At 47.3% G+C, this 16484-nt stretch overlaps 1 protein-coding gene across 1 annotated transcript in view; it reads right to left on the reverse strand.

Moving 5' to 3' along the window:
- The window catches only part of Boc (BOC cell adhesion associated, oncogene regulated), a 75143-nt gene that overhangs the window by 15666 nt on the left and 42993 nt on the right, over positions 1-16484 (reverse strand). The window contains exons 5-8 of the mRNA XM_026788855.1: positions 3971-4117; positions 1949-2092; positions 868-1161; positions 315-587 (exon numbers count right to left, since the gene is read on the reverse strand). Of these exons, the coding sequence (XP_026644656.1) occupies positions 315-587; positions 868-1161; positions 1949-2092; positions 3971-4117 (858 nt within the window). The remainder of the gene's footprint in view (positions 1-314; positions 588-867; positions 1162-1948; positions 2093-3970; positions 4118-16484) is intronic.

A 16484-nucleotide genomic window follows, 5' to 3' on the forward strand; every position in this document is an offset into this window, starting at 1 on the left:
CCCACCAGTACAACGGACAACTGAAATGGCTCAAGCTAAAAAGGAAGGACCTACTTGCCCTTGTTTTAAAGTCCTGGTTTTTAAGCTTGATTCTGCATAATCAAAGAAGCCCACAGACTTGGAAAGCTAACTCACTTTTGAAAGTTTCACCAAAGAGGTCACATGCACAAATGAAAATTTGCACACTTAATTTACTAATAAGAGAGTGTGCTTTTGATCTTGCAACTGCAAGTCACTAAGGTCGAGTGTACTTGAGGAAAGGGCTGTAGGCCTGCTCAGCTGGAGTTCCTGACATCTGGGCTGCTTACACTCACCTGGCCGGGCAGTTCTCAGTTGGACCACAGCGTGGGCACTGCCCACTTCATTCTCAGCCATGCACTGGTACACGCCTTCGTCCTCAGGCCCGACACTGACCACACGCAGGGCTCTGCGAGACAGCCGGAGGCGCTGGCTGGAGGTGAGGGGCATGGCATTCCTCAGCCAAAGCACAGAGGGTGGGGGGTTCCCGCGAACCTCACAGGTGAGCTTTGCACTCTGGCCCCATGGGATGACCAGCTGGGACAGCTCCACAGTGACCTCGGGGGGTTCTGTGGAGAGAACAGATCAGAATGTGGAGGGTTGCATTTTCCCACTCCCAGGACCACAAACCCTGGAATGAGACACTGCCTTTGAGTGGCTTCCTCCTCCTTGGCTGTGGGACTCCGCCTATGAAAGGAGTGAGTGTGTGTGTGTGAGTGTGTGTGTGTGTGGTAAGGGTAATGTCTCTAGGTGACTAAAGACCCTCCCTGAGCTAGGTTATATGCTTCTGGAACCACCAGCAATGTCAGAGGGGAAGATTAAAGAGGAGGAATCCATGGGGATGCTCACCAAAGACCTGGACATTGTAGAGGATGACAGCTACGCCGGGTTCCCCAACCCCATTGTTAGCCATACAGCGATAGGTGCCCGAGTCCTCTTCGCTGGTGGTGTCAATAAGCAAGTTGCTCAGCAGGAAGCGAGTCTTGTTGTAGCCGGCAACACTGGACCCATCCTTGGCCCACGTGACTTGAGGTGGCGGGATCCCACTGGCCACACATTCCAGTATGAGACTCTGGCCTTTGGTGACAATGACAGTTTGGGCTTCTAGCGGGTAAATGATGCGGGCAGCCTCAGCGGTGGACCCTGGAGAGGGAAGAAGGAAATGGTCACACACATGAACTTCCCCCATCCTGTCTCTGATGACCCATCCCCAGAAGGGTTCCGGAGATTATGGGCTTGAGATGAAACAACCCCTCTGAGGCTCACAACATAGCTAAAGCAATGCCACTTGCCAGGGGCAGCTTTTTCTCCTACAGAGAACATAACTTAAGCTCTTAACTAGAGGCGCTTACAGAGAAAAAAGCGTGCAAAGAGGAAAACTGTCTGACATGCTATGAGCCAGCCAGGCCAGCCAGTGGCAGCTATGGGTTTTGAAAACCCAGAAAAACACAGTTTTGAAGACTCTTTGTCTCCATAGGAAGAGGATAAGAAAGTTTTAGCTCCCTTAACTTTGGGAGAAAATCCCCTCTGGAGCCCTGCATTAGCTCACTGAGTGCTTGGGAAACCTTAAGAGGATGCCCAGAAGTGAGAGTGTTCACACGTAAAAGGAGGAGCCTGTGGGGCCTCCTTAGATTTTCACCTGGGCACACTTTAGGAGCAGAAGGCAGGCTCAGAGGCCATCCACAAGGGCGTTGCTTGCACGAAGACACTGTGCTCTCCCTTCCTACCCAGCAAACCCACCCTTCTGGCAAAGTACGGGAGTTTCTTTCTACAGCAATGAGCTACGCTGGTGAGCAAGGCTGGGTTGCTACATCTAGGCTCACCGACCCTGAACTTGGCTTGTGGTATCCCCAGATCCCCCTGTCTCCTTTCAGCTTCGGTAGCCCTTATCCACAATACCCCACCATCGACAAGAGAAGCTGGTCCTTACGGCGCACGCGCAGCCTGTCGCTGGAGCCGGAGGTTTTCACTTCCTGCGTCACTGGGTTGTAAGCAGCACACTTGTACATGCCCTCATCCTCCTGGCTGGCGTTGACGATTTGGAGATTCCCTGACGGCATGATCAGGTAGTTGTCTGTTAAGTTAAGGGAGAAGGAAGATGAAGTGAGTTTGGACACAGAATCTTACAGTCTGAAAGTCCCCTCGAGTTAAGGGGTCCCAGAGAGAATAAAACAAAGCCGGAAAGGCTGTTCTCCACATAAAACTTGGTACGGTGTCGGCAGGGTGCCAGCATACGGAGCTAACAAGCCTACAGACCCCTCAACTGCTTGGCTGAATGCCCTTGAGTTAGCATTCGGCTATGAGGTTCGTCTTACACTCTCAAGGGAGCTGGGGGAGGGTAGAAAGGATGCAGGGCTCAGCATCAACCTGGGCTTCTGCTCTGAATCTACGGGCACAGCGTGACCTTGAGGAGTTCACCCACATGTAGGTCACGTAGAAAGAGGCCGAATGCAACGCGGCAGTGGTGGGGCTGTCTTTAATGCCAGCACCCTGGGAGGCAGAGGCAGGCAGATCTCTGAGTTCAAGGCAGCCAGGGATACACAGAGAAACCCTGTCTTGAAGGACGGAAACGGAAAAAAAAAAAAAAGTAGAAACTATGCTGCTAAAATCCTATTAAGATTGAGGCTCATGCCGCACAAATGGGGAAAAGATGAGTTTATGGAATTGACTTTAGCACTTCTTGCCCATCTGTGTCACTGCCACCACTCTAAGCCACCTCACTGTGCATTTTCTTCTGCTGGAGAGAAATTCCAGTCCCAAGCCAATGTCCTCTCTATGCCCGTGATCCTGGGCTTCACTGGCCTGGCAGGCTTTGCGTGCTGTGGGTGGGGCCTGAAGCATGTGTTCAGGTTTGTTAGGCAGGAGGCAGACTCAAAACTTCTGGACAGCCCAGCGACAGGGTGGCCCTCAGTTTCCTGGCAGGCAGAGCTCTCTGCCAGGCTTCCTGGCCATCAGTCAGCTCTGAGCTTCATCTTGGTGGCCCCTCCTGGGACCCATGGTGTCACCAAGCTTGGTGCCTGCCTGCTGCTGGGCCACCCAGGTGTGAGCTGCTTAGGCAAATGCCAGATGGGATGAATCTTTCCCAGGACTGCTGCCAAGCCTCTGCCGGGGAACAGGAATTAGAACCCCCGTCGTCTCTTCTCTCCTCACCGTTATTTCTGAGTGGTTGGATCAGGGTGCTTACATTTCAAAAGCAGTGATCTTTCTTTTCTGAGTTTCTATTTCCCTCCAAAGATATCTATCATAAGCACATATTCCTTTCATAAGCAAAGAAATTGTATACTATGAAAAAGGTGTGCATTTTGAGCTACAAGGTCAGGGCAAAGTTAGGTCAACTTGGCCTTACGTGCAAGTTTGTTGTGGAGGAGGTTGACTTAATTTTAATGGATATACTCTTCCCTGTTGGCACTGTGGACCAAACTGTGACTTCCCCTAGGTTATCCATCCTGTCCACTGTGGTCTGAGCAGAAAGCTGTGAGAGCTGACATTATCCCGGTGCCCAGGAAATTGGGGCAGCTGTGAGGGCCCACCAAAGACCATGTGGGGGAAGATCCCCCCCAAGAGGGAACGCTGAAGATCTGGGGACTCTGAGCTTGTCAGGCAGCTTTTCTCTCCATGCCTGGTGGGTGCCAGGGGCTTGAGCAGACAGCATCTGGAACCAGCCATGTGCTGAGTGCCTGATCAAATGGCAACAGCTTGCCAGCGCTTTCCAGGGCCCCACAAGATGAGCTAAAGTCTGCAAGACAGGACAGAGAAACTCCATCATGGAAACTGTCCCCTTGGCATCTTTGAGAGCCAAATATTAGAGTAGAGGACAGCTGGCTAGCCTGAGGTTGGGGCTGTCAACATGATCATGGGGACTCAGGGAGGAAGCAACAGCAATGAAACAAATGAAAGCAATCGGAAATCAGGGATCCGGGGCTTGGTCTTGGAGTTCTTGCCCGTTCCTTACCTCTAGAGGCCTCCAGCCACTCCTGTTTGACGCTGTACCGGACCTGGGCTTTTGGGTGGCTCTCTGGCAGGTGGCAGGCAATGACAGCTGTGTTCCCCTCGTCCACTTCAATCACATGCTGCACATCTAACTTAAAGTCCTGGAGATCTGTGGAGAGGAAGGGAGGTTCCAGGTAGATGTGGGCAGAGAATGTCAGCACAGCATCCTAAGATGGGTTGGCGCTGTAAGTCACAATACGTTCTTCAGGATCTACTCTGGGCCCTAAGAGAATGATGAGACGTTTCTTGGCTTCTAGTGGTATACAGAGGTTCATAAGCATAGAATGCACAGTCTCATCACTGTATGGAGTGAAACGTGGGGCGTCTATAAACGTAAGTTTGGGGAGGCAAGGAGAATCTGGCTAGAAGGTGACCAGAACAGTTTCTCTGCAATACTGAACCCTAAGAGTGAGCTGTTCCTACTCAGCTGTCCTGGATATGGGTCATGGTCAGGTTACAGATGTCCACGTACAGCTGTAAGAAGGCTCTGCGAATGGAAACCGAAGAAAAGAAAGAACAGGAATGTTGATGTTTTCCTCCAGTTCCTCTTAGGTTCTCACACGTTCAGTGAAATGTGACTCCGTCACCAACCATGGTCATAGCCAAGATGCTGCTGCCCAAAACCCACAGTCTCTAATGACTAATACGCTCTGATAGGGGATAGGTGGGACTCGGTGGATGTCCTGGTGATACTCCCAGGTGACAAGGACACCCCAAGCAGCACACCGATGTGGAATCTGAGAGGAACTGAGGGTCCTGACACAAGGTTTCAGCATCCTCCGGCGTTAGCTGTTTCTACTGTGTAAGCTTTGTGTGAGGGCTGGGAAAGAATGGAGACCCATCTGGAGCAAGAGCAGCATGTTTCTCAAACAATTCATGTGTCTAAGAAACAAATCTCTTTGCATGGGCCAAATCACCAATGCTGTTGAAAAGCTGGCCATTTCTACCATACAGCCACATTTGGAACATTCTGGGTTCTCAGGATGGTAGCCGGATCTATCTTAAGAGAAGGGGTAAAGCTAATAGAACATGAAGAAAGGGCTAAAATATTTTACCCAGACCCTCTTTTCAGTGTGGTACCAAGGAAGCCATGGATGACCATTTTCTGAGTGTAGACCATCTCAAATTCTGCTCATTTCTCTCAGCCTTGGACGTCCTGAACTTTTACTGCAAGGCTCGACCTGCTTGCAGTCTTGTTTCCAATGGGCCACTCAGAAAGGCAAGCAGGGTAGGAAAAAACAACACAAAAAACAACTGCCGCAAATAAACTATAGCCACCACAGGAGGACCTGGTGATCAAGAGACTGGCAAGGTTAAGGCTGTCACTTAATAGAACTTTCTAGAAGTTGTCAGTCAGGCCACAGTAGGGAAGAAAGACCTCTGTTTTTTCTTTGTTATTTTTTGTTGAGTTTTTTTTTGTTTGTTTTGTTGTTGTTTATGAAAAGATCATTGCCCATTTCTTTTCAGTGTTAAAGCATTCATTCTCTAAGGACAGGGGTCATAACTTGATCATATTTGTCCTCTGAGCCCAACTTGGGTCTTGGTCATATTACAGTCGATAGTCATGGGAACCAAGCTTGACAAGTTAGATGACCACTTATAAGACCAATGAACCCAAATTGTCTCACGAAGCTTGGTTAACATCATGAGCTGAACGACAAGGTCCTAACACAAATGTTTCCTGAGCATTTTCAGTGTGGTTAACGGCAGTTATTTTAGAAAAAGAATGTCTGGTACCCAGGAGGTCAGAAGAAGGTATCCAATCCCCTTGAATCTGAGTTACAGACAGTTGTGAGTTGCTATGCAGGGGCTAAGAATTGAACCCGGGTCCTCTGGAAGAACAACCAATGCTCTTAACCGCTGAGCCATCTTAAACCCTTTACCCCATGTGAACAAAGGAGCCTACATTTTCATTTTGCACCTGGGCCTGCACATTGTGTAGCCCTAACCTGGCTGAGCCTCGTGGCTTGGATGAAGAATGATTTTCCATCTGAACACTGGTAATGCCACTCCTTTAAAAGCATTTCACTGAAAATACGCAAAGGCCCTGATCCTCCTTCAGGGTAGAGAGTCTTGTACCTGCCAAGTCAGGAAGCTCCCCACCAAATGAGCTATGAGCAACTGCACTTCGGGGGCATCTGGAAAATTCCCTAGGCACTAAGAAACACTCTCCTCCACGGTCTAATAAATCTAAAGCTACCCCACCAAGTGTTGTTTTCCCCCATCCTTTCTTTACATCATCCCAGGGAAAATTGCCTGGAGCAAGAATATACTTAAACCTTGCATATCATTTTGCAAGCAAGATGTGAGCAACTGAAAGGAGTTTGGCACCAGAAAGCCGTCTCCATCGTAATGGCCCCAGGCTCCTGCCTGCTAAAATGGAAGGCTCATCCAGGCACGGAGTAGACGTTCCACCAGGCACCCACCTTAGCAACCCATTGCGAGAGCACTGGGGCCTCCTTAAGCCCCTCTTGGCTCTCACTACACCCTCTGACAGCTGCTAGAGCAGAAACAGAAGGCTGCGCATTCGGGGTGGCATGAAGCTGGGCACCGGTCAGCCAGGCAGCCCAGCTCTCCCTTTGTTCTGATGCCAACATGTGCACAACAGCCCATGTGGGCAGGGCCCTGGACACCCCATCTGGGTACCCCACTGCTCACACGGGCTGACTGGCAGGCAGGCCTCTTGGCTTCCAAACAAATAAGCAGCCCTTTGGTCTTTGCTGTTGCCCCCTCCTTGTGCCTCCTAAGCCTAAGTCTTAGCTGGCACTTCCATCACTCCCAGTTTGGCCGCGGCAGTAAAATCGAGTTTCACTCAGGGATCAAAGGCAGAGTAATGAAGTGGTGAATGATGTAGAAATCAGGGCCCCCAGTCCTTGTGTTCCTGGGCAGGAAGGAGGCCAGTGATGGAGGACACTCCGTGATCAGTAACACACCAGTCCGCTATCAGTAGGCAGATGCAGAGGCATCCCGTTGGCTTCATGTGAAGGGGAAAGCAACCTGCTCCCAGGCCAAGGCTCTGCAAAGCAGCTTCCTGGCCCTCAACAATGGCACACTGGGAATAAGGGGCAGGCCCTTCAGTTACAGATGGGGTTAACAGGCCTCTGCTGGCGGAAGGGTGGGTCAAGTTTTACGGGAAATGGCGAGAGGACACCTGTCCTTGCCTGTGTGCTTGAGACATGCACAGCAGGAATCTTTTACCTTCCCTCACATCCCCCTTCTGCAGCCTCTCTCTGCACACTCTTCCAGCTGCTTCCTTAAACAGTCCAGCAGACCTACTCATGTCTCAGTTCTCCACCGGGCAAAAGCCCTGGTCTCTGGGGCCAGCTCTGAGGCTACTAACATGCCTTTCTGTCTCAGTACATTGTCCTTTCTGAGAAAGCTCATAGGATCTCGGTCTTTATACAGAGCTCTGCCTGGTTCCTTCCCCTGAAAAACACAGATTCCAAAGGGAAGCTGCATATTCCCACGAGTGGGTTCTGCGAGACACCTGGATGCACTGTCTACAGGGATTTTCTTCAAAGGCATGCTGTAGGTGTCTTCTACACGTCCTTCTTCCACTTAAAGGGAACGTCAGGTCCAAATTCTCTTGGCCGTGGGAAAAACAGGAAAGCATTGGAAGGTATGTGCTCATACTTCCTCACTGCTGAGGTGCACACGAGAAAGCACAAATGGGCACATCTTATCTTGAGTCCGTTTGAATGTTTCCTACTCTCTAATCTCCACCACTCTGCCCATAATAAGAGCTCTTAATAATAAGTACAACAAACCAGGCGGTGTTGGCGCACACCTTTGATCCTAGGACTTTGGAGGCAGAGGCAGGGGGATCTCTGTGAGTTCGAGGCCAGTCTGGTCTACAGAACTAGTTCCAGGACAGCCAGGGATACACAGAGAAACCTGTCTTGAGATATCAAAATAGTAATAGTAATACTAATACTAATAATTAGAACTATGAGTTAAATTACAACACTGGAGGAATGTGCCTACATATGTTCAATACAAAGTGTCAAATCTTAACCGAAGGTTTACCTCGTTTTCAGAAAGTTCACAGAGCACCTGGGTCTCAGTTCTACATTCTTAGTATAACCCAAACCCCAACTTTCCAAGAGGTTCTTCACTCGGCCTTCTCCCTGAACACCCTCTTCCCTGGTGGCAAATCAAAGCCCTTTCTGTGCAGGCAGAAAAGTTGGCACCTTTGCTGGATGCTGCAGGAGTCACCCACACCCCCATCTTTGTGCACTAGGCTCAAACAATTGTGAGGGCTCAAACAATGTGGCGTTCTGGCCATGTAGGCGTTTATCACACATGGTCCTGTCCTAGCAGACTCCATGTTCTCTGAGATCAGAGGACAAGCCCGCACTTATCTGCTGAGTCTGGATGAGATCCATCAGATCGTGGGCACCGCATCCACTTGGCAAAGCTGCTAAGATGCTTAGCAGCCTTGGGGCCATGGGCAAGTTTCTGGGCTCACTGTTAATTCTATTCCCCAAGGCCTCCAAGCCTCAGCTTGTCCTTGTGGCAACTCATTGTGTCTACGACTGAGTTACAGAGCTTGGGAAGACCCTGTGCCAATGGAGCCACTTCTCAGTGACACACTGACCCCGTGGTCTTTCACTTTGGACAAGGAAGTAAAGATTCTGAATGCTTTCTCTGGCTGAATCTCTGGTTTACAACAGAGGAGAACTTGGGTGCGGCCATGAAGAAGGCAGAGGATTTGATGGCATTGCCTCAGTAAGTGGCCTCTGGCAGCGTGGAGCTTGACTGAGCTCTAAACTGCTCTATCGATGGTCACACAGTCACACACCACATTCAATCCTTCGGTCACCTGAGATACCATAGCTTAGCTTCACCCACTAATTAGCCTTGAAGTAAAGTACTTTGCAAGTGGAAAACCACAAAAGCCATCTGCTAAGGATAGGGGACCAAGTAGTAAAGCTGCAGTTGACGGTGCTCATGAGGTCAGGGAGCCTGGCACCTGGAGAGTGACTGGGGTTTACCGTGACTTGGGCAGGCTTCTGAGAAGCTGAGCACTTGAGGAAATGACTAAACGCTTACCAGTGGGTAGCCAGGGCACACAGACCACCAAAACCAAACAACTGTAACTCACAAGGCTGGCCCAAACCAGTGTTTTCTATAGCAGGCGTTCAGTACAGTGGTATCACTTCGAGCATCATGAATGCCACCAATCAAACATCCTGGTACTTAGGATGCAAAGGAAATAAGATTAGGTCCTGGACAGTGGGGTCTTCTAACAGATGAGATAGGAAAGGTCAACATAAGAGTGGTGGCCCAGCGTGGTCCTCCCCCCTTCTACCAACAGCTTAAGTCAGGCCGCCACAAGCTGCACACAACTTAGGGAGGAAGTTGGAGACGCAAGTTTCGTGCCTCACTTGGCAGACCAGGACAGTGGATAAATATGTTTGCTCTCTTTGGGATTTTTTTTTTTTGCCTGCCAATCCAATTGTACAAATAATTTTGGCTCCAAACAAAACTCTTTCCCGACAGCCATGGAAACATGACATGAAATTTCTCAAGCGCAGTTTCTGATGAAAGCAAGGCAGTTATGCTGTCTTTTATTTAAATAGAAAACAGTTTCTATGGGTGGGTGGGGACGTTTTGCATCTGCCAAACAGATTAGCTGTCAAATCTTGGTTTTGTTTTCCCTCGGCTAAGGTGTAACTCCCCACATGTGGAAGGTGGAAGGGTAAAGAATGGAGGGGAGATGAAAGAGGCTGGGGGGGGTATCTGAAGGCAGAAAAAAATCATAGTCAGAAAAAAATCATAGCCAAGACAAGAGGAGAAGAGAGAAGGCAGGAAGAAAGAGGCAAGCGTGTGAGAGGAAGGGAAGAAAGAAAAAGAATCTATTTTGCAATATTATTAAATGATTTGCAATAAAACTGGCTCAAGGCTTTAGGAATTTTTTTTTTGGCTTGAACCAATTAAAAATATTTTTAAAGACAGAAGAGAACATGAAATGGGATTAATCCTCAAAGACAAGTCAAGGATGGAGCCATGTCTCCAGCAAGTCTGGCAGCCACATGCACCGTGAGATGCCGGCAGCCATCCTCATTCATCTGGTTTCAGCGCTGCTGGGAGGTGGGGCGGGCACACAAAGCTCCACTTTCTTTTGGACCCGATGAAATAGTTTGGAAAAAATACATTGAAGAAAGAGAGAGGGAAAAAAAAAGATTTACTTGCCAACAACCCACATCACACATACTTCTCTGATCATCCAAATATAAATAAAAATATAAACTCAGCAATGGGAAAATTCATGTGAGTCCCGGTGGTCCGCAGAGGCAGAGGCAGAGGCAGAGCGGGATCCCAGCACAGCCTCCGTCAGGGCCAGCTCAGGGGGAGGGGAGGCTGAAAACAAGGGAGTGGAGCTCCTCAGCATGGCCCTGGTAACCAGAGTTCCGGGCTGCAGAGACAAGGACCCCTGCCCTGGGGACAGAGGTCTCCTGTGGCCCTCCTTTCTCACCACACGCTTGTCCGGGTTGTGAGTCTCACCAGCACTGGCTTTCCCTTGAAGGGTCCAGTGGACATCTCCAAGTCTTCTAACAGATTTATATACTCGGTTTGTGTGTGCATGTCTATAGGGACAGCTCTCAGGAGTCAGTTGTCTTCTGCTGGCTTGTAGGATCTGGGGATTGAACTCGAGTGCCAGGCCTGCCTGCAAGTGAGGCTACCCACTAAGCCATCTTGCCAGCCCTCCATTTCACTTATACAAAAGTGTAAAAACACTTTTGGCTTCCAACATTTTTTTTTCTTAAAGCTCTTCTGTATTATCAACCTGTTTTTACACAAATTCCTTCTTCATTTTTTTTCTAATTTATGCCACAATCTCCTCATTAAAAAAATATTAAAAAATAGTTTTAGTGTTTGTTTAAATTATCCAATTTATTTTGTTTAGTCTTCATTAAACTCTGCAGAGACTTACTAGAACAAAGATTGGAAGACTTATTTATGATAAGTTTGGGACCAGTAACTTCAATTTCAAAGCCATCTGACCAGCTCTGTGTATTAGGATTAGCCAGAATTAGCACAAAGGCATAAGAGAGTTAGTTGCCATTGCAGTCTAGGGGAAACACAGAGGCCACAGGACACTTCATACTATAAACAACGACTAGCACGAACCTGAAGGAAACAACGGCTTAGGGGTGAAGTGAAAGCCCTTGGAAGGGAAAAGAACGCCCTGAGGAGGTGCTAGCACTTCCTGAATCCAAGGACACTCTTGCCCATGAAACTAAGTCTTGGTGGTTGTCACCTTCCTAAAGAACCAGGTCACTTGCTTCACTGGGAGCACGTGTTTCTGTGAATTAATGCTTGGACTGCGATACAAATGTCTAGGTGTTGCCGTGCCTAGAGCTTCCAGATGTGCTAGAGCTCCCAAGGAAGTGCGGCAGCCTCGCTCACATTCCTAGTGATTCTTCTTCTTTTTTCTTTTCTTTTAAAATTTGAGACAGGGCCAGTCTCTCACTATGCAGCCATGACTGGTCTGGAATTCAACAAGTAGAGCAAGCTGACTCTGAACTCACAGAAATTCACCTGCCTCCGCCTCTGGAGGACTGAGATTAGAGGTGCGGGCCACCATGCCTGGGTTAATTTTAACTATATTTCATGGGTATGTATGTTAGGAGTATCTATTTAGTCCACAAGAAAGAAGAGTTAGAAACCTGGGGTTGCACCACTATCCACCTATTGTGATTTGACGGCTGCTGGGAGACGGAGAGCTGGCTTTCTTTAACTGTGTGACCCTTGGTAGGTTGACCACACTCCAGGGCAGGCCCCACTCCCAAAAGTAGCTGGAAAACACAAACAGAATTTGAGAAGAAGAAGAAATAGTGGAGGAGAGAAGGAGGAAGAGAGGAAGCAAGATGACAACTTGTAACTGGGACAGGGAAGTGGGGTGGCGAAGGATCAGAGAGGACCTGGGAGAGTCAAGTGACCATGACTCTCAAAATGAATTAAAATGTAGCTCGTTTTCCTTTTGTTTATTTGTTTTAATCTGGGGCTATGAAGTTAGCTTGGTGGCTAAGAATGACTACTGTTCTTGTAGAGGACCCAAGTTCAGAACCCAGCACCGATACTGGGTAGCTCACAACCACCTCTAACTCTAGCTCTAGGAATCTAAAGCTTCTGTGGGCACGTGTGTGTGTGTGTGTGTGTGTGTGTGTGTGTGTGTGCGCGCACACGTGCACACACGCACACACACACGTGCATACGATAAGTCTTTTTAAAAGGCAGTTAATGAAGTTGAAGAAGTGGCTCAGTGGTTAAAAATACCAGCTGCTCTTCCAGAGGTCCTGGTTCCAGTCCTAGCACCCATGCGGTAGCTAACAGCTATCTGTAATTTTCTTTGGGGGGGGGTCTAGTGCCATCTACTGGCCCCTGTGGGTACTGCATGCATATGGTGCACAGACATACTTGCAGAAAAAAAGGTTTATACATAAAAACAAAATGAAGTTAAAAATCTAAGTCCTGACATTTTGATGTGCCTACAGTAATTGCTTCGTAATCTACTTTTCTATCCCCGTAATATTAGAACTGAGACCTAGGCCAGCAGAGAAATTCCTACAGCCTGAATACTCTGCTCTGATGATTCAATATTTTATTTCTTAAAATTCATTCATCTAAACAAACAAGCACCACGTAGTTTCTCTTTTTTGCTGTTTCTGTTTTTTGAGTCAGGGTTTCACTGTGTAGTCCTTGAACTATCTCTGCCTCCCAAGTGCTGGGATTAACAATGAGCACCGCTGCCTGGATTAGCGCCATTTTCTTTATAGAAAAAAAATTGCTGTTTTCCCTGGAAGATATTTTTGTTCGTTTGTTTTGCTTACAGTTTCTGTCACTGTTAAGTCATGGTCCTTTAATTCAGATATGTTTTCTAGGTCTCAAACTGGTCACCAGACCCCCAAATAGCTGTAAGTCTAAAAGTAAGATCAAAGTAGAGATCACTAAATGTCCCGCATATACCAAAATGGGGTGTGAAGGAACTTGTCAACTCACTAGGTTGTCTCCTTTCCTCTTACAAGAGCCATCTTGCATTATCCCACCAAGTGGCTGGTGGTTTCAAACCAAACTGGTCAACCCCCCTCCCAACTTCAGCACAATATACTTCTGATGGCCCTCCCTTTTCTCTTGGGGTCAGTGCATAAATAGGTTGCTGAGTGCACAAAGAGTTGGGAGCATGAGTCTGTTGTGAGATAATCTTTTTATACACTGTGAAGATGTATCTCTGCCCAGGCACCTTCTGATTGGTTTAATAAAGAGTTAAACAGCCAATAGCTAGGCAGGAGAGGATAGGTGGGACTTCTGGGGAGAGAGGGGAATTTGGGAAGAATCAGAGAGGCGAGGATTTGCCAGTGAGATGTGGAGTAGGTCGGATATACAGCATGGAAGAAAGGCAACGACACATGGCAGAATACAGATTAATATAAATGGGTTAATTTAAGTTATAAGAGTTAGTTGGGATCAAGCCTAAACTAAGATCAAGTCGTCATACTTAATAAGAAATCTCCATGTTATTATTTGGGAGCTGGGGGTCCAAAGAAAGTTCTGTCTACATGAGGCTTTAAAGCTGTTCTTGGGGGAAAAAAAAGCCCTGTGACTTGAGCTCAGTTTGGTAAAAGTGACTGCTGTAAAATTGGACTCTTGACTATTGTGGACAAATATCCGCTGCTAAGAGGCTCTGTGTAGAGTTTACAGCACAGGTCTGTCTAGACACTTGTAACAAATTGCTGACACCATTTGAAGAGTCTACGAGAATATCAGCTAATCCTTATAAAGTCATGCCTAATTTACCTGAAGATAGAAGAAATTAGTTATGAGTTTGACCTAGGGCTATAGGCATTCTTCTTCTTCTTCCTTCTTCTTCTTCTTCTTCTTCTTCTTTCTTCTTCCTCTTCTTCTTCCTCTTCCTCCTCCTCCTCCTTCTTCTTCTCCTTTCCTCCTCCTTCTCCTTCTCCTTCTTCTTTTTAAACTAATATATTCAGCTCCTTGGCACCTTCTGAATCCAAGGATCTTTAGGTGCTTTTCTTGCTCACCTGGCCAAGTCAAACACATCATTACCACTAAAGGCACAATTTCAAACTAAGCCAGTTCTCCCTTTCCATGCTTTGGCTGCCATGGAGCGGTGCTGGCCTGACTTCAGCTGCAGACTGCCTTCGCCTCCTGGGGCAGCTCAGGAAGCCACCTGTGTTTTCTTTTCTCCCCCAGATCTTCTTTCCTCTGCCATCCCTTCATCCCAAAGCACAGGGCGTGCACAGGATTCCGCAAGTCAGCCAAGCTGCTTCACATTTCTTTTTTCAATTTGGAGCAAATGGTTCCCTCCTTGTTTTCTTTGGGAATCACGCAGAGCCTGTACCAGACTGGTGTGTGCTTGGGGTTGGGGATGATACTGCAGGAAAAATCTGTAGGACCCCTTTCTGAATCATACATTCCTCAAAGGCAAAGAGAGAAAGAAAGAAAGAAAGAAAGAAAGAAAGAAAGAAAGAGAGAGAGAGGAAGAAAGAAAGAAAGAAAGAAAGAAAGAAAGAAAGAAAGAAAGAAAAGTGGTGAGAAAAATCTAGTGGAGAATGGCATGAAACAACAAGACTAGCTTGAGTTAGGTTAAGAATTTGGTCAAAAGGATGGGAAGTGGTGGTGGGGCGGGGACTGAAGTGCTGGCTTAATGGTTAAGAGCACTGGCTGCTCTTTCAGAGGACCCATGTTCAATTCCCAGAACCCACACAAATATCTATAATTCTAGTTTGAGGGATCATGCACTCTTCTGGTCTCCTTAGGCACCAGGCATGCACACGGTATGCAGACATATACGCAGGCCATACACAGAAAAATAAAAACCAAAAAATTTGCTAGTGTTCATTATGGGAGAATCTGTGTCATTCCAGAAACTGTTCCTAAGTCTGTCTACCATGTGTTAAAGGCTTGAGGATAGAATGTAAAGATTCGAAACATTAAAGATGAAAGCAGACCCATACACATTCTTCAGGATTCAATTCCCGAGTCTTTCTTGTAATCCCACCCTCCAAATTTAAATATAACATTTCTAGCTTCTCAGCTCTCATTAAAATCTGCTCACATCTCTGTCTGACAACTTGGCTGCCACATGGAAAGTCATTTCCTCCACTAGACAGCAATGTCCTCAAGAACTGGGAGCAGATTCTGTGACTTACTGGAATTCACAACATCCCAGTCGTTAAGACACCAGCCTCCAAAACATCCAGAAAGAAAAGCCAGCAATGGGAAAGTCACAGTTTGTTCATTGACTTTGGTTTGACCTTGAAGCCTCTGAGGATAGACTAAGCAGTTGGTAAGCAGTGGATAGTTGAGAAGAACCTAACCTCAAAGGTACTAGATAATGAATCAAGGCAATGGAAAGTGTTTTAGGAAGAACATCATAGTGATGGCTGGGAATGAGAGAAGTTCTTGGGACTGATTGGCTAGCCTGTATACTTTCTTTCCTTTTAGCCTCTCTACCTCTCTGTTCTTAAAAACAAACAAACAAAAAAGGTTTAAAGAGGCTAGTAAATACAGCAGAAGTATAAATCAGAATTTAAAGTAAAAATCAAGATGTAATATATTATGTACATATTACAGATAAAATTCCAAAGCTACTCCTGACAATATATAGGTACCAAGCCAAGGAGGCTGAAGGAAGCTGGTGCCTTTACCCTCTCTCTCATAGGATGTGATGGCTATTCTTGGTGGTCAACTTGACTGCACCTGGAATTAACTAAAACACAGATGACTGGTCACACCTGTGAGGGACTGCCTCTGAACTGAATCATTTGCAGTGGGAAGATTCACTTCTAATCCCAGATCTTTGGAGTGGGAAGACACACCCTTAATCTGGGTTACACCTTCTTCTGGCAGCCTAAGTAGGGGACATGGAAGAAGGAAGCTTCTCTCTGCCTGCTTGCTCCCACTCCCCCAGCAAGTCCCTTCACTGGTATTAAAGCCTACTTTTTCAAGATTTTGGTGTCTACCTGAAGACCAGCTGAGACATCTAGCCTCATGGATTGAACAACTGTTGAATTCTTGGACCTTCTCTTGGTAGACAGCTGTTGTTCGGATACCTGGACCACAGCCTGTAAGCCATATTAATGAATCCCCTTTCTATATATACAGAGAGTCATTCTACAAGTTCTGTTCCTCCAGAGAACCCTCACTAACACAGAGTGACTAGAAAAATAAAGTCCCCCAAGTCCTTGTCTCCAGTGGACAAGCTCCATCCTCTGAAATCCAGGACACTGTGAGGGCTCAGTGGAGTTTACGGGCCCATAAAGATTGGGGAATACGCAAAGCTAGCTATTCTTCGCATTAAGATAAGCATCCTACCCAGGCAGTGGTGGTGCACACTTTTAATCCCAGCACTCTGGAGACACAGACAGGTGGGTCTCTGAGTCTGAAGCCTACCCTGGTCTACAGGGTGAGTTCCAGGACAGCCAAGGCTATATAAGGAAACCCTGTCTCGG

Source organism: Microtus ochrogaster, chromosome 2 (genome assembly GCF_000317375.1).
Source record: "Microtus ochrogaster isolate Prairie Vole_2 chromosome 2, MicOch1.0, whole genome shotgun sequence".
Lineage (NCBI taxonomy): Eukaryota > Metazoa > Chordata > Mammalia > Rodentia > Cricetidae > Microtus > Microtus ochrogaster.